The sequence below is a fragment of the Dipteris shenzhenensis genome, chromosome 4 (genome assembly GCF_047967505.1).
Source record: "Dipteris shenzhenensis isolate YYH24624 ecotype China chromosome 4, Dip_SZ_1.0, whole genome shotgun sequence".
In the NCBI taxonomy this organism is placed as follows: domain Eukaryota; kingdom Viridiplantae; phylum Streptophyta; class Polypodiopsida; order Gleicheniales; family Dipteridaceae; genus Dipteris; species Dipteris shenzhenensis.
In genome coordinates this window covers 33016960-33033631 of record NC_141599.1, presented here as the reverse complement: position 1 = coordinate 33033631, position 16672 = coordinate 33016960, and the positions used below count along the sequence as shown (strand labels likewise).

At 42.6% G+C, this 16672-nt stretch overlaps 1 protein-coding gene across 1 annotated transcript; it reads left to right on the top strand.

Moving 5' to 3' along the window:
* The first annotated feature begins 2762 nt into the window (after nucleotides 1-2762).
* LOC147902742 (uncharacterized) lies at nucleotides 2763-6104 on the top strand. Its single transcript, XM_087373936.1, has 3 exons — nucleotides 2763-3903; nucleotides 3997-5664; nucleotides 5773-6104. The coding sequence occupies exons 1-3, from the start codon at nucleotides 2763-2765 to the stop codon at nucleotides 6102-6104; spliced, it is 3141 nt and encodes a 1046-aa protein (XP_087230062.1).
* The last annotated feature ends 10568 nt before the right edge of the window (nucleotides 6105-16672 follow it).

Genomic DNA, 16672 nt, shown 5'->3' with positions numbered 1-16672 from the left:
ACGTACTAAGCTATCCCATGCCATCAACCCTTAGCCTACCCTAGTCATTAAGGTTTGAGGTTAGAGAGAATATTATCTCTACCATTTAATCTGTGGAGCCTCTTTCCAAGAAGATGACATTGGTATGTCCGGCGCACGTCCGTGTCATGCGCATCCCCAACACAATCATGCTAGAAGATGGCTTCTTGGTTGTTGTCAAAGGTGGAAGAAACACAAAATGCATCGTTGTTAACAAACGAGTGGACACAACCCCAAAAGCAGATGTCAACCTCCTACAAGACTTTAGCTCAAGGCATCAAGGCCAATTGCAAGCATATTAGAATATCCATCTCACATTGCAATTTCTTGGGTAATCTAGCTTTGTCTTTATGCCTTGATTCTATCTCATTAATGAGGTAGGAGTTGTAGGGCATCAGGGTAAAGTTGCAATACAATATTTCAATGGGGATTATGTCTTATCTTTATGCTTGAATTTTGGGTCAGCAAGTAAATTACTTTTTACCACTAGTGTACTCGATCACAATAATACTGCTTCTGAGTAGTTTAAAGGGCATCAAATAGAGGAGTAGTTTGACATCCAAAATGCTGTGAATCTTTTAGATAACCTTGCATTGCCAAGTAGGCATTCCAATATACTAGATTAATACCATGGGTGTAAAAGTAGATTGATGCAAAGAGTACCATGTGGCAGTGACAATCACAAGATGGAGATGGGGGCACTGGTAAAGGGAAGCATGCCAACTCGTTTGACAAAATGGAAAGTAGATAGATGAAAAGAGCACCATATGATCATGACAATAAAAGAGATGAAGATGGAGATGGGCCAAAGGAAGATGGACACTCATTTGAATAAGAATGTCGAGACATAGAAGATTCCGAAGAAAGAAAGTGAAGATGAAGGGGTCCATGATGGAAAAACAAGGAAAAAGAGATGAAACGTGAGAGCATTCCATAAAATTTTCATAGATTTAGCATCAATGTATTATGTCAATTAGATTCAACTAATAATCACATATTGTTTTTTCTTAGTGCACTTATAATAAAAAATGCTCCTAGTTTTAACTACATTTAAAAGGAATATCTATAACTACTAACACCATGTGTATAAAAGTAGGTTAATGAAAAGGGTACCATATGATAATGATAACAATAGAGATGCTGATGATAATTTAAAAAGGAAAATGACAAATCATTTGAAAAAATATGAAAAACATATTAATGAAAAGAGTCCCATGATACAATAATGATAATAAAAGAGATGAAGATGGAGATGGGTTAAAGTTGACTATAACAATAGAAAGGAAGATGGCAACTCATTTGAGAAAATGTAGAGACTTCATAGAAGAGGGACCTACCAAGGGAAAACATGAGAGCATTCCATGGAACCTTTCTAGATGCAATGCTCCTTTTTTCTTCAATATGCAGCCACCTTCACCAAAAGCAAAGAAAAAGAGGGTCCACAAAATGTAGGGACATCATAGAAGAATACGTTAAGTGAAACACTTTCAGTGTAACAATGATATATCGACTTTTCTTCAAGCACTTATAATTACACGGAACTATATCGACTGCCAACTGGTGGATATTTGACAGAGCAAGACTGGTTTTATTTGGCTTTGATGTGAAATAGCAGGGCCAATTTTATTTGGGTTTGGTATGACATGAGGGAAACGCTCAAGGGGAAGCATGCCCAGACAATGAGTATTGAACCGGTGCTTTGCATGGGCAAAGATGCATGACCATCTTCAACCACTCCCCATCTGAAGGTGGATCTTTGATTCTTAAATTTTGGCTAAGTCTTAACCCATGGCTCTGAGACCTTCCATCTCCTCCTTTCATTCCATTAACCTTCCATCTCCTCCTTCCTCCTGAAGGTGACCTTCCATCTCCTCCTTGCCCCTAAAGCTAGCTCTCGTCTTTCCACCTCCTCCCCTCTCCAAGCCTCCATCCAAGAGCTCCTTCTTTGTGACACGTGGGAGGCTCTTCTCCTCCAAGCTGCCACGTGTCCTCTCCTTTTTTTTTTGGGTGTCCATGGTTAATAGGTTAAAGATGACACCGCTGGCTACCTTGTTTTGGGGAAACGCCTCCCTTTGGGCATTTTCGTAAAGTGGAGGACCTCGATTGTGACAGCAGATTAATCCTCACATTGCCAACTCGGATTCCCAGCCATGATCCATCTTCCTGCGTTGATGGAGACGTGGCGATGAGGAAGAGACTAGACTCACTAGACTCACTAGGGTAAAGGGGCCAGTAAAGAGGCGGGTGCCTTTACAATGTCATCAATGCCCCAAATAGGGAGGCACGTGCCACCCAATGCTCTTCATAGAAAAAGATGATGTGTCAAGCCCTCCTTTCACCATTTTTTGGACACACAGTGCCTTAGTACTAGCCCTCACTTGACCTAAGCACTGGCACTCATAGATTTTTTCTTCCACAATTTTTTTGAAAAGTTTGAAAATAAAAATTAGCTCCCTATGACCACCAAGGCCATTTCCGCCATGGATTAGTGCTAAAAAGTTAGCCCTCCATAGTACCCGCACCTTTACGCTAGAGTGATCAGTGATGTTCAGAGCCCGCTCGTGAGGATAAGTTTTTTCAAAAGAACGGCAGCACCTTGAAACAATGTGGATGCGTCCTTCGAGTACGAGGGAGACTTTTTTATTCCAAAGAAAGTTCGAAAGGGCCTACTTAAGGTCTGGGAGCTCAAGGTTTACAGAAAGAACTGCAGTACTAGCAGCGAGCACCTTGTTGAGATCAATGCGATGAATCGTTTTGTGTGTTGTTTTCAATGTGTTGTTCTTCTAGTTATCGTATCAGAAGGCTCGTCTACTAGTGTACGTAGTAGCAGCACCAGCAGCTCAGTGGTGCATGAGGTGCTGAGGGCGTTCAAGCAAGGCATCACCAGCGACCCTCTTCACTCCCTCGCCTCTTGGGACGTATCCAACCACAGCAGCACCCCTTGCACTTGGGCAGGCTTGCATTGCAACACCAAGAACCACCTCATCTCCATCATCCTCAGTAACAAATCCTTGCAAGGCTCCATCTCTCCCAAGCTCTCCCTCCTTCACAACCTCTCCTCCCTCGACCTCTCCAACAACCACCTCTCCTCCTCCCTGCCCTCTTCCCTTCCTCCCTCCCTCTCTTTTCTCGACCTCAGCCATAACTCCCTCTCTGGCTCTCTCCCTCTTTCCTCCATTGCCAACCTCTCTTCTCTTCAATTCCTCTCCGTCGACAATAACTACCTCTCTGGCCCCCTCACTCTCCCTCCGTCTTGCCTTCCTCAACTCTCCTTTCTCAGCCTCGCTTCTAACTCTTTCTCCGGTCCCCTTCCGACCGAACTCTCCCTCTGCCCCTCGTTGCAGACCTTTAACGTATCCCATAACTTGTTCACAGGCTCCTTGCTTTCCACCGGCCTCGGAAACCTTACCACCTTGACTGAATTCGATGTCGGTGCAAACCACCTTGAAGGCCCTATCCCCTCCGGCTTAGGCAACTGCTCCATGCTGAATTTCCTGAGTCTTCCCTCAAACAATTTCTCTGGCGGGATACCGCCTTCATGGGGCCTTTGCAGAAATCTCAGATTTCTGTCCTTGTTCCAAAACAATGGCAGCGGCGCCCTCCCACTAGAGATCGGAAATCTCTCCAAACTTCAGTACTTATCGCTGGGAGCGAACCGTTTCACTGGTAAAATCCTCCACATCCTGGGAAATTGCAGCGAGTTGTCTATATTGGATTTGAGTAGCAATCCTTCTACGGGAGACATGCCTCCCGATCTTGGGTCACGGTTGCCCAAGTTGAAGGTCCTGGTGCTGGAATTTAACGTGTTGACGGGCTCTATCCCTGCATCTCTAGGAAACTGTTCCAGCCTCACGTTGCTGATAATGGGCTTCAACAATATTTCAGGTACGTCCGTTCAGTTGTAATCTTACGCGATTCCCTTCTTGCGTGGACATCTTGAACATCTCTCTTTAAACACAGTTTGGGATCTGTTTACAGGTACCATTCCTGAAGCCTTGTTCCGCTCCCAGCAAATCATCCAGTTGGACTTGCAACATAACGCCCTTAGCGGAAGCATTGCACCTAAGATCGGGAACCTTACCTTGATGCAAAAACTGTTCCTTAACAACAACCAATTCACGGGCAGTCTTCCGCAGGAGCTGGGTCTGCTCGCGCCACTACAAGTTGCCACCTTTGAGTACAATTTTTTCTCCGGAAATTTTCCAGACTATTTGTTCAACTGCACTGCGTTACTGGGCCTTTCCCTACATAACAATCGTCTTCAGGGTCCCATTCCTTCATCTGTGGGCAACTTAGCGAATTTGGGAGTTTTAGAGGCACAGAGCAATAGGCTCACAGGATCCCTACCTCCCGGACTCTCCAACTGCACGAAGCTGCAGACGCTCACTCTCAGCAACAATTTGCTTACTGGTCAAATCCAGCGATCAGTAGTGGCTAGCTTGCTAATGTTCGACACTTTGGATCTCTCTAACAACAATCTTTCTGGTCCTATACCCCAAGAGTTTAGCGTTATGATCCACCTTCAGACTTTGGATCTTTCATACAATAAACTTTCCGGTCCAGTCCCCTCTGGGCTTGGATATTGCGTTGGCCTTCTTCTCCTGAACCTCTCCCGGAACAACTTAGATGGAACTATTCCTTCGCGTCTGGGAACGTCGCTACTGAGCCTCCTAGTGCTAAATCTGTCCCATAATTCCATCCTCGGGAGCATCCCAAAACAATTGGGAAGCCTGAAGTCCCTACAGCAGCTAGATTTGTCGTATAATGCCTTCTCCGGTACAATTCCCTCCTCGTTCGCTGACATGAACGCTTTGTTGTTTCTCAACCTTTCATATAATAATCTAGAAGGTACCGTTCCTAACGGAGGGGTCTTCAGCAATTTGACGTTCGCATCCTTCCTCGGAAATCCCAGACTCTGTGGCCATTTTGTTAATAAAACATGTGCAGAGAATTCGCCATCCGACGTGTTGACGAAGCTAGAAAAGATCCAGTTGGCAGTTGTAACCTCGGCTGCAGTTTTGCTTATCGCAGGGATTGGGTATTGCTTTTTGGCAGTTCACAGAAAAAAACGCTCGGCAAGCCCGTTTTTCAGACTAAAACTGAAAGACATTCAGCAAGCAACGAACAATTTCAGTGAGGAAAATATTATTGGTGCTGGGATCACAGGAATTGTGTACAAAGGCATGCTGACTGATGGTAAAACATTAGCTTTCAAGAAATTCGCGCTTGACACCACCGCTCTTCGTTCTTTCATCGGAGAGGTGCAGTCCGTGGGATCGACGGCCCGGAATTTAATTAGAATACTCGGTTACTGCTCCGATCAGATGGACACCAATATTTTGATACTAGAGTACATGCCGAATGGTAATTTAAATGATCATTTACATCCGAAAGAAGGCGGCAAATGCAGACTCTCGTGGGAGATCCGATTCGGAGTTGCAATAGGCGTTGCGCAGGGGTTGCTGTATTTGCACTACGACTGTCCTGCACCTGTGATTCATTGCGATCTAAAGCCTCACAATATCCTGTTCGATTCGGACAAACAGGTTCGCATTACAGACTTTGGTCTCGCCAAAGTGATGGCAGCCACTGCAACATCTAGTTATACACAAAACTTGCAAGACACGATTGGATATATGGCACCCGGTAATACCCAGTCCCACTGCCTTAATATCAATTCTGTCTCGTGAGCCACCTGCGAGTTGTAACTTCTTCTCATCGATTCTCCGGTTATTTTGGTAATTTTTGTTGCAGAATTGGCGAGCTATGGACATATTTCAAGGAAATGTGACGTCTACAGCTACGGGATCCTTTTGATGGAGCTGGTGAGCGGATGGAGGCCAACGGACGAGGTGGGCTTCGAAGAAGGCAAGACCCTAGTGCAATGGGTCCAATCGATGTTTAACGATGATAATACAGTGGATATAGTGGACGAGAAGCTGCGTGAAGAGTACAATGAGCATGAGGATGAAATCAAGCAGCTGTTAAGTGTGGCGCTGCAGTGCACACAAGAGAATCCAAGACGAAGGCCGACCATCCAGGAAGTCATGCAAATGCTCCTGTCTTACCGACGTGCTGTGTCCTAGATTTATTGTGCTCTCAAGTCTCTCCAAGTGTAGCTATACTATGCTATCGTGTGATGTAAACTCCTTTATTAGTGCTCATTAGTAATACCACTATTTCAGGTTATGAGTCATAACCCTTCGAGGGTTGCGTGCAAATTTCTAATCTCAATGTTAGATGTACATTTTGGAGAGTATTTGTCCTATCGCTCGGTCTTACATGAGATAGGCTCAAGGGACTCTTTGACGTTTACACGTTTATTGGCATCTATTCTATCTATTCTCTTAACCAGAGAATTGTGAGGACGATTGAAAGAAATTGGACGCTTAGATTTCATTCAATCAATCTCAAACGTTATCCGATGCAAATCAATTACATATGCATGCCCATTCACTCCTAGATTTACTGACTGCTTCTTCTTCTTCATCTTCTTGGTATTGGAAGGTTTTCTGTGTCCCGTGGAACTTCTTTCTCTTCCCCACCTCTCGTCTTCAATCTCCTTTCCCCCCTTCCGATCTATTCTCCTCCCCTCTTTCGGAGTCTCCTCTTCCATGAACGTTGTTTCTAGCTCCCCCTTCTGTATATGCTTGCAATTAGCTACAACGTCAAAAGCTTCAGCGATTTTGCAGCTATGCCGACCTCAAACGAAGCTTCAACTATTTTTGGTTATACACAATCTCAATTAGCCACTTTTGCACATTGATAGGATTCAATGCAACAAAGACACTTTGAAAAAGTAACAACAGAGACTTCTCACTCCCAACGAACAATGGAATATCTTGATGTCTTCTCATAGTCTAGATATTCCTGGAGTTGCGTTAGTATTCAAAAGTGGAACGGGCAAACTATACACTACTAGATCTTGGAATCTCATGGGATTGGCGTCATCGACTTCAAGGAGGTTACATATTGAAGGAGATAATGTCATTAGATTGCTTGACTGGACTCCTTCGTAGATTTCAAGTTAAAGAACGATAGTCAACAGAATTTGCACTGAGGAACATTAACTTTGTTTTGTTATGACAAATGTTTGGCCTGAATTTGAAAGCTTAAATGACGATCAACTAGGTCCAAATTTTGAGGAATATGAGAGCAATCTAATGTAACTAGAATATGGTTGATTTGTTGAAGGACAAGCTACGATAATTCTGATAATACAAGACACATCTACTCATCTACTTTGCCATCCGAATTTGATAGTGACGCTAGACCAAACTTAGCCACTATAGATAACACGGTTGATTACTCTGGTAGCAAGCAACATCGATTTTAATGGTGGTGCTTGGAAATAGTGTTCCACTACCTGTACTGTTTAGGTTTGTGCTCTCTCCTCTCTTCCTCTCTTTTCGTCTCACTTTTCTCTCACTTTTCTCTCTTTCTCTCTTTTTCTCTCACTTTTTCTCTTTCACTTCTTCCTTGCTTTTCATATCTTTCCTCTCTTTTCCTCTCTTCCTCTCTTTATATTTCTCTCTTTCACTTTGGGTGGAAGTGTCGTACCCGCTCAAAGAAGCAAGTCCATGGACAATGCTAAGAAAGCACCATTGAATAGCACATTTTGAAGTGATAAAAAATCTGAATGTCAATTACACACGTGGATTTTCTCTCTCTCTCTCTCTCTCTCTCTCACACACACACACACACACACACACACACAAGTGCCTTCCTACTCCATCACAAAGATTCAGTCTCATGTGGTACTCTCTCTGTCTCTCTGTCTCTCTCTCTCTCTCTCTCTCTCTCTCTGTGTCTCCCTCTCCCTCAAACAACACATTGAAGGGCTAGCTAGGATGCCATCCACATCATGTGCCCTTCCCCTTGTCCATCACTTTGCAGAGCAAGGGGAATCAAACCGCTCCAAGGGCTGCACTCTAGTAGGATGCGAGGCCTCATGGATTTCCTTACAAGTGACCTTTCTTGAAGACTTGGTAAGCATTCTTACCATAGCCGCAACTGGTGCTCCCTTATCTTTTTTTCCTACTAAAATGGTCGAACATTTTATGAAGGTTTAGCAATCAATTATATTTAATTTCCCATCAAAGAAAAATAAAATGTTAGACCATCTTTGCATGCTCTTGCAAGGCAAAAGGAACAAGACAACATTTGGATTGTCTCATTGTTCAATCTTTCATTGGAATTCACCACACTTTGAGAGTTTAGGATGTAACATACAGTCAATATATAGTTTTATTATCGCTAAAGGGTAGAGTTTGTAGCTACATAATATAGAGCTGTCACAGTTTTTTAAAAGCAAAAGAACCTGGCATGAGGTCACAAGGGGTTGATCTAAAGAATGGCTCATATAGAGCTTCCATGCAGGTGCATTGATTGTTTATTGTGGGAGCCTCACAATAGATAATTTGGCCATTTGTATACTTTATGTATATGTTGTAACAAATTGCAGGAAACTTGGAAAAGAACTTAGAAGAGGTAGTATAACACATTCCAACTTAGGAGCACTAGATGTATGCAACAAGTTGCAAGCACACTTCATAAGATCTTGATGCTTCCACTTGTTATGTTCTTTTTGTTCTTCTCATTATGGAGCTGATGCAAAATGATGTATGGATTCTTAGTTGTGATAATATTACTCATCATTGAAAGCATTACTTAGTTTTAACTTACAATTATTCATAGGTTTGGGTTCTACTTTTGAGTAACCAAAGAGGTGAATCGATGCAAGGCAGCATGGAAAACTCCATTGAATCAACAACATGGGACACAATTGTAAGAGAATATGAAAATTCAAAGAAAAGACAGTGGCGGCCAAGAGACAAGCACAAGAGGGAGGCTATTATACATGGGCTTGATGACTTATAGAAGTAGAGGATTGCTAACGGAACTGTGAAATTCACTACAAGGCATAGGTCCTTTTTCGACCAAAATACCGACCTTTTTTACACTATAAAGTTTTTTTTAAACAGGTGCAAAGGTCTTTATTTATGTCACGATAAGCGTCGAAAAAGAATGGTCGCTATATAAGCATCGCTATATAGTGACACTAATAAACATCGCTATATAGCGACACTAGTAGACATCACTATATAGCGACACTAGTAAACGTCGCTATATAGCAACATTGGTAAATGTCGCTATATAGCGATGATTAACAAAAGCTTTAAAAAAACATTAGTGGGGCTAAACAGGGCCACAGCAAGCCCTGTTTTGCCCCACTAATTACAAAAGAATGTTTTTTATTACAAAATTTCCCTTGTGGAAAGGGTGATACAAAATCGCTCAAATGAACTGAGCAACAGAAGCATATACATGTTGAAGATATACAACATTGTTTGTTACAAAATTACCCTTTCAAAAAGGGTGATACAAAATCGCTCAAATGAGCCGATATACAAAATCATATATATGGCGAAGTATATGCAAACTACTACTACTACTACTGCTCATTCGAATGATCATCGTCATCCTTGTCCTTGTCTTGTTAGCCTAATCCTTGGCCCTCATGAGCTACGTTTGATCCTTGGCCCTTGTGAGCTATGCTTGATCCCTAGCCCTCGTCGAAGCCGTGTAAGCCTAATCCCTCATCATCACTACTCACCTCCGCTGATGGGATGTTCAAGCTTTGATCCTAAGAGTAAAACCATATTAATTGGAGATTAGATTGGAACTTAAACAATAAAACAGTTTAAAAAGTGAGATTACAAGAAGGAGTAGAGTTATATCGTGCAAGCAGCCACCTCAGCGTAATCGACCGCATCGCTCCCAATGCCTCCTGCTCAATAAAGCTCGGCTTTGTTCCTACGTAAAACACACGTCTCGTCTCTACATCTGTAGGAAGGTTACCCATCACAGGTTGTTGTGGGCCCAATTTACGAAAGTTAGATAAAGTGCATGCAATATGTAGTAAAACAAATAGAACAATACATTAAATGAGAAGAAGTAGACTTACCACAGTTGCCTCGAACACTAACCGTCCACCTGCACCACAGTGTGAAGTACCTACGGAGTCCAGCCATCTCCTCGCAGCCCTCCTCTGACCCTTGAACATTTTGGGATGGTCTGTGTTCTGCTCCTTGAAAAACTTCCAATCAGCTTTGTCTACCCAACTGGGTTTAGCCTTCCCCTTTGCAATGGAAGTATGCAAGATTGACCTATGATGCTTCAAGACCAAACCCATGCGCTCTCGCACATAATTCTCATTGAACTCCTAATTTGGTGGGTTAGGGTATTTTCTTTTCAATTCATCGATGATTGCCTGCTTCTTTTGGTCATCTTGGTACCGTTAGTGAGTAGCTATGCCGCTCCTGAAGTGGTGGCTCATCAACCGCCTCATGGTGGCCATCACTATTGCGTCCTTTTTATCTTCTATTATCTCTCCAGCAGCCGTGATTTGATAGCACAGGTCCTCGAGCGGGTAAGGAGGACTCATGGTAGTGGTAGAGTCATAGTGAGTGGTGTTTATGTGAGCACTTCCGGAGCAAGGAGTAGCAGTGGGAGTAGGAGAGGGCAAGGGAGCTAACTGGTACTGGGTCTCAGGACCAAGTGGAGACCTATAGGGATGTGAGTGTGCTGACTCGTCTACAACATAAGCGACCCCTCCTACTCTTCCTTCCCTTACGATGGGCACGCCCAAGTGATGACTCCTCAGTCGAAGGGGCTAGAGGGGATGGCTAGACAGTAGGTCCAACTGTCGGTGTAGGAGAGGGATTTGCTGAGGTCTTCTAGGATAGCAGAGAGAAGAATCTCGTTGCCTCCTCATCAATCATCTGTGCGACAAACTCGTTGAGACTCCCGACAAAGCCATGGGCTACTAGCAAAGGAGTTCCCCGAGGGGTAGTCACAGTGCTACATCTGAGAGGATTTGGGCCAGGGGTAGTCGTAGGGGTAGGCCCCTGAGGTGTCGCCTGAGTGAAATCAAAGTCCTCTGGAGAATAGAGATCATGATGTCTCCTCCTACGAGGGTTTCCGTACTCATCGGATGTGCAACATGAATCCATGTCTAATTTGGGGGGATTGGACAAGCGTAGACACAAACAAAAAAACAAAAAATAGCGGGTAAGAAGCGGAAAGCATAAGAAGCAAAAGAGAAGGAGAAGAATAAGAGAAGGAGAGGGGAAAAGAAGAGAAAGAAAAGGGGAAAAGAGATTAAAAGAGGGGAAAAGAACCAAATATGCATAAGAGAAAAAAGAGAGAAAGCATATGCATAAGAGAAAAAGAGAGAAAGCATATGATTATGCTTATGCATAAGCATATGAGCAAAGATATTGGAAGAGGGGAAAAGAGATTGAAAGAGGGGAAAAAGAAGAGAAGGAAAGGAGGGAAAAAGAGATTGAAAGAGGGGAAAAGAGATTGAAAGAGGGGAAAAAGAAGAGAAGGAAGAGGAGAAAAGAGATTGAAAGAGGGAAAAAGAAGAGAAGGAAAGCTCATGCATAAGCATAAGCATAGGCAAATACATATGCTTATGAAAAGAGGAGAAAAAGAGAGGAAAAAAGAGAGTGAAAAATAAGAGAAGGAAGACGGGAAAAGAGATTGCAAGAAGGGAAAAAGAAGAGGGGAAAAGAGCATAAGCATAAGAGAAGGAAAAACATATGCATAAGAGAAAAAGAGAGAAATATTATGCTTATGCTTATGCATGAGCATATGAGGGAAAGAGGGGGGGAAAGAGAGAGGAAAAGAGGGGAAGAAGAGGGAATAAGAGAAGAGAGGGGAAGAGAGGGTTCCTACGCCCATCACTGTAGCTAGCACATAAGTAGCTTAGCTGCAGGCCAATGCAAATAATGAAAATAATAAAAGGAAAAAAGAGGAAGCACTTTCTTACTTGGAAAAGTCCCGCTTGGTGTTTCGTGGACTGGCCCTACAAAAGAGAGAAAACATACCATTTTTTAGATAACTAGTTAGAGGTTCCCAAAGGGATTGGATTGAGGAGACAAACATAAGCCTACAAACAAGGAGAAAGCATAAGCCTGCAAACGAGGAGAAAGAGGAGGAAAAGAAATACTAAAAAGAGAAGAGGTGAGTCTTCTTTCATTCACCAAATCTCGTTTTTTGTCCTTAACCTCTGAAAATCAAGCATGAAAATTAAACACTATATTAGAGAATTTGGGATTTAAATCCCAATTCCCACGAAATAAAATATAGTCACTTCAAAAGTAAAATTTGATGTTTTTTATTGAAACATTAGCTCCATTGAGGACCCAAGTTTCAATTATGTTGGGGGAGACTAGACCATGCACAATACTTTCCCAATTCCTAGAAACCCAAGCAAAAATCTTCCGTATGTTGCTATGGCAAAAGGCCTTAATAGATGTGAACATGGCTCCATGGCCAAAACATTTGTTGATTTGCTAGTGAAAGAAAGATGTTTGTTGTTTTGTATGCATCGAAACCACAAACAAAAGCCAATTTATAGATGTTGCGTTAGGAAGATTTTGCTAGCTTCTTTCTAATCATGAGGGTCTAGGGAGATTTGGCCATGCGGCCAAATCTTGCTATCTTCTTTCGAATCACGAGTGTCGAGGAAGATTTGGTTGTATGGCCAAATCTTTTCAAAGCAGCAAGGTTTAGGAAGATTTAGTTGTGATGCCAAATCTTTATAGCTTCTTTGAAATCACCAAGGTCTAGGGAGATTTGGCCGTACGGCCAAATCTTGTATGTTTTGAAAGAAGCCAGAAGATTTGGCCGCATGGCGAAATCTCCCCATTTAAAATTTAAAATTCAAATCTTAAGATTCAAATTTCAAATCTGAAGAATTCAAAATCTTAGATTCAAAATTTAAATTTTAAAATTCAAAATTCAAAATTCAAAATTCAAAATCTTAGATACAGAATTCAAATTTCAAATTTGAAGATCTGAAAATCAAATCATATACTAAAGACCCTACTTTCAAATCACACTTCGAGATTCCTACTTTTACAAGAGTCTTTCTTTCAAATTGTGGTGTTCTGAAATGGAAAAAATGGAGAACGTGCATGAATTAGGTACACTTTCGATTTCTTTCATTTTCTTACTTGGATGATTGAGTAGCCATTGTTGTTTGTGAGCTTGTACTGTTTGGATTTCGTCAAGATGAGATCTCATTTGGAAAGAGCAGCCTGCTGAGGGCTGTGAAACCTGCCACTAAAGGCAAGAGTAGGCCGAAACTGTGCGGAGGAACAAGAAACAGTCCGAAGTAGTGCTCGACAAGAAGAAATAGGCCGAAACAGCACGGAGGAAAGGCCAAAACTGTGCGGAGGAAGAGGAAATAGGTCGAAATAGTGTCCCGCAAGAAGAAGCAGGCCAAAAACAGCGTCGTGGGGGGAAGGAGTAGCATCGCAGAGGGAAGGAGCAGCGCCGCGTAGGGGAGGAAGGAGTAGTGTGGTGGAGGGAAGGAGCAGTGCCGCAGAGAAGAAGCAGCGTGGAGGAGGGAAGGAGCAGTGCCACAAGAAGAAGCAGCGTGCAGGAGTGTCGCGGGGCCAAAAACAGCGTCGCGTGTGGTGGAGGAAAGGAGCAGTGCCACAGAGAAGAAGCAACGTGGAGGAGGGAAGGAGCGCGCCACAAGAAGCAGTGTGCAGGAGCGTCGAGGTTGAGCAGGAGAGATGCCCAAAGAAAGCAGGAGCGTCGAGGAGAGATGCCCAAAGCCGGGAGCGGTGAGGAGAGATGCCCAAAGAAAGCAGGAGTGTCGAGCGTCGCGTTGAGGTTGTGGAGGAGAGATGCCAAAGAAAGCATGCCTCAAAAAAGGCTTAGTTTGGGGGAAGGAGCAATCCCCCCCAAAAAAGCATGTTTTGGGGGGAAGGAGCAATCCACCCAAAAGCATGAAGAGTTTTTTTTTTTTTTTTTTTTAAAAAGACCTCTTTCTAATCCAACTATTGTGTGTGGAATCTATGGAGAGTTGAATTGGTAATGGAAGTTTAAAACCTACATAGTTAAGTACACATTGTTAGGAACAAACTGGGATGGGGAGCCTCCCGGGACCTCTCATTTTGACATAGTTTTGAACTTTTTTGCTTGCAATTAGCTAAGCAAGGGTGGAGGAGTGTTTTCCAAGAACTACCCCATCTAAGACGTTGTGTCTCTATATAGTGACGGAACAGGGCAAAGCGTTGCTATATTGCAACGGTTCAGGGCACTTATTGTTAGAAGAGAGAAAATGAGCTCATGGATGGCTATTTTTTGGATCTTAATAGATTTCCTTGCAGCTCATGTTGTGATTTTGGAAGTGTGCGAATGGAAGCTTGTCAGATGATGCACCAACGCTTGGGAGTACAGAGTGGCTTACAGAGAGGTTGTATTGTCATTGCACTCATTGCAAGCGAGAAGTACAACATAAACATCGTATTGCCATGCGCCACTTGCGAATGTATTGGGAGGAGCCCGAACCAGTACCCACCGTTGGCGTTGCACGTGGTGATGGATCATCGGTAAGTCAATGCTATTTGAGTTCATGATTAATATTGGGGCATACCATTATGACACGAAACCTTGAGACAAGATCTTATATTTACATGAAATCTCGAGACAAAATGAGGAGGGTGGTGAGGTGCACATATACCTTCACACTTTGAGTAAGACTATAGTCTCCCGGATGTGCCAAATGATGACGAGTGTATGGTGGACATGATGGATTCTATTTTTAGGGGCACTACATCACATGTACATGTGATGTCAGAGTCTGAGGTCAATATGCGAGAGTTGCAATCAATACAGTTGTATGAGGGTGCTAGGATGTCTAAACTACGGGCTTGTCCCTCAATCTTGAATCTACAAGCAAACTATGGGTGGTCAAATACAAGTGTCTTGGCCTTAATGAGGTTAGCTCCCACATTAATTTGACTCATTATTTGGATATTGTTTGTTTTGAGAATCATCATTATTTGAAGCCTATGTATGTTTGAATTGTGACTCTCTTTTATCCTCTCTTTTCGTCTCTTTTCTCCTCTCTTTTTCTCTCTTATCTCCTCTTATCGTCTCTTTTCCTCTCTTTTCTCCTCTCTTTTCTTCTCTTTTTTTCTCTTTTATCCCCACTTTTTTGCTTTTCACTTTCTCTTTTTCTCTCTTATCTCCTCTCTTTTTCTGTCTTTTTTCTCCTTTTACTCCTCTCTTTTTCTCTCTTTTTTCTCTCGGGGGGTCACTATGTATAAACCCTCTATATCACGTGCGTTCAAGGCCTATATTTAAAATCCCTTATCCGTAAACTTTTTCATTAATAAAATGTACCCCTTTTCTATACAAATCTGTAAATTTTTTCCAAAACTATTTTAAATAGTCCCTTATGTATATTTATTTCTGTAAATTTTAGGAATAAAAAATATCCTTCTGTTGAACTCACGTGATAGGGTTACATATGATGAGTGACCCCCCCGAGTTTTTTCTCCTCTCTTTTCCTCTCTTTTCTTCTCTCTTTCCTTCTCTTTTTTCCCACATGAAGCTTCAATAGCCTACCATTGAGCAAACAGATATAGACTTCTATCACTCTAATTTAAAGAATGTAGGAGTCTATAAATGTTTGCTCAATGTCAGGCTGTAGGATTTTAAGCTTGCTCAATATCTTACAGGTATTCTAAGCTGTAGGATTAGTGACATGACTTCCTTGTTGCTTTGAGAATCATCATTATTCGAAGCCTATGTATGTTTGAATTGTGATATTGCTCCAGAAGATGTTGCCTGCACCAAATACCATGCCTGCATCAAGAGATGAAGCGAAGAAGATGCTAACAACGGTGGGTATGGATTATGATGCCATCCATGCTTGCCATAATGACTGTATTCTATTTCATCATGAGCATGGAGATTTGGCTAGTTGTACGAAGTGTGGGGAACAATGATACAGAGATGACTTGTAGGGTGAGCAGATACCGGTAAAGGTCTTGAGACACTTTTCTATCATTACAAGAATACAGCACATGTTCCGATGCAAATCCATAGCGGAGTTGATGACTTGGCATGCATCTCATCGGTCCACTAATGACACATTGAGGATTCTCACAAATTGTGCAGCTTGGACATGGATGGCGTGAATCCTTTCGGGATACGCTCGACATCTTGGTCGACATGGCCCATAGTCTTGGTGAATTACAATATTCCACCATGGCTAGCAATAAAGAAGGGACACCTCATGCTTGCACTACTTGTGCCAGGGAAGTACAAGGCCAAAAATATGGAGTGTGGGTCTTTGATATTTCCAGAGTTCCTAGACATAGCAATGATATTTTGGTCAGGGGTATCTTGATGTGGACCATGCATGTCTACCCAGGATATGGAGAGTGCGCAAGTACGTGGTTGTGTCTTTACATGTATAATATAGGATTATGCTTTTATGCCTCTTTTTCGCACGCATGTCTTATACTAACACATTCATGCATGTGTGCTAGACTTCTTACAAGTGGGTACCATGCTTGTCCTATTTGTGGACCGGGTTTTAAATCGCTTGCACGATACTCCAAACATATGAGGAAAAATGTTTATGGTCATGATTGATACCTTCCGCTGGACCATCTCACGCATGGAGGTTAGCTTGATCCACCACCACCATATTTGAAGGCAAGTGATTGGATTCAGGCTTGGAGGGCGAATGGAGAGGAACCTCCTCATGGTATGAAGAGGCTATCGATCTTTCATGAGCTTCCTTATTGGGGTCAGTTACAAATCAATCATCTCTTGG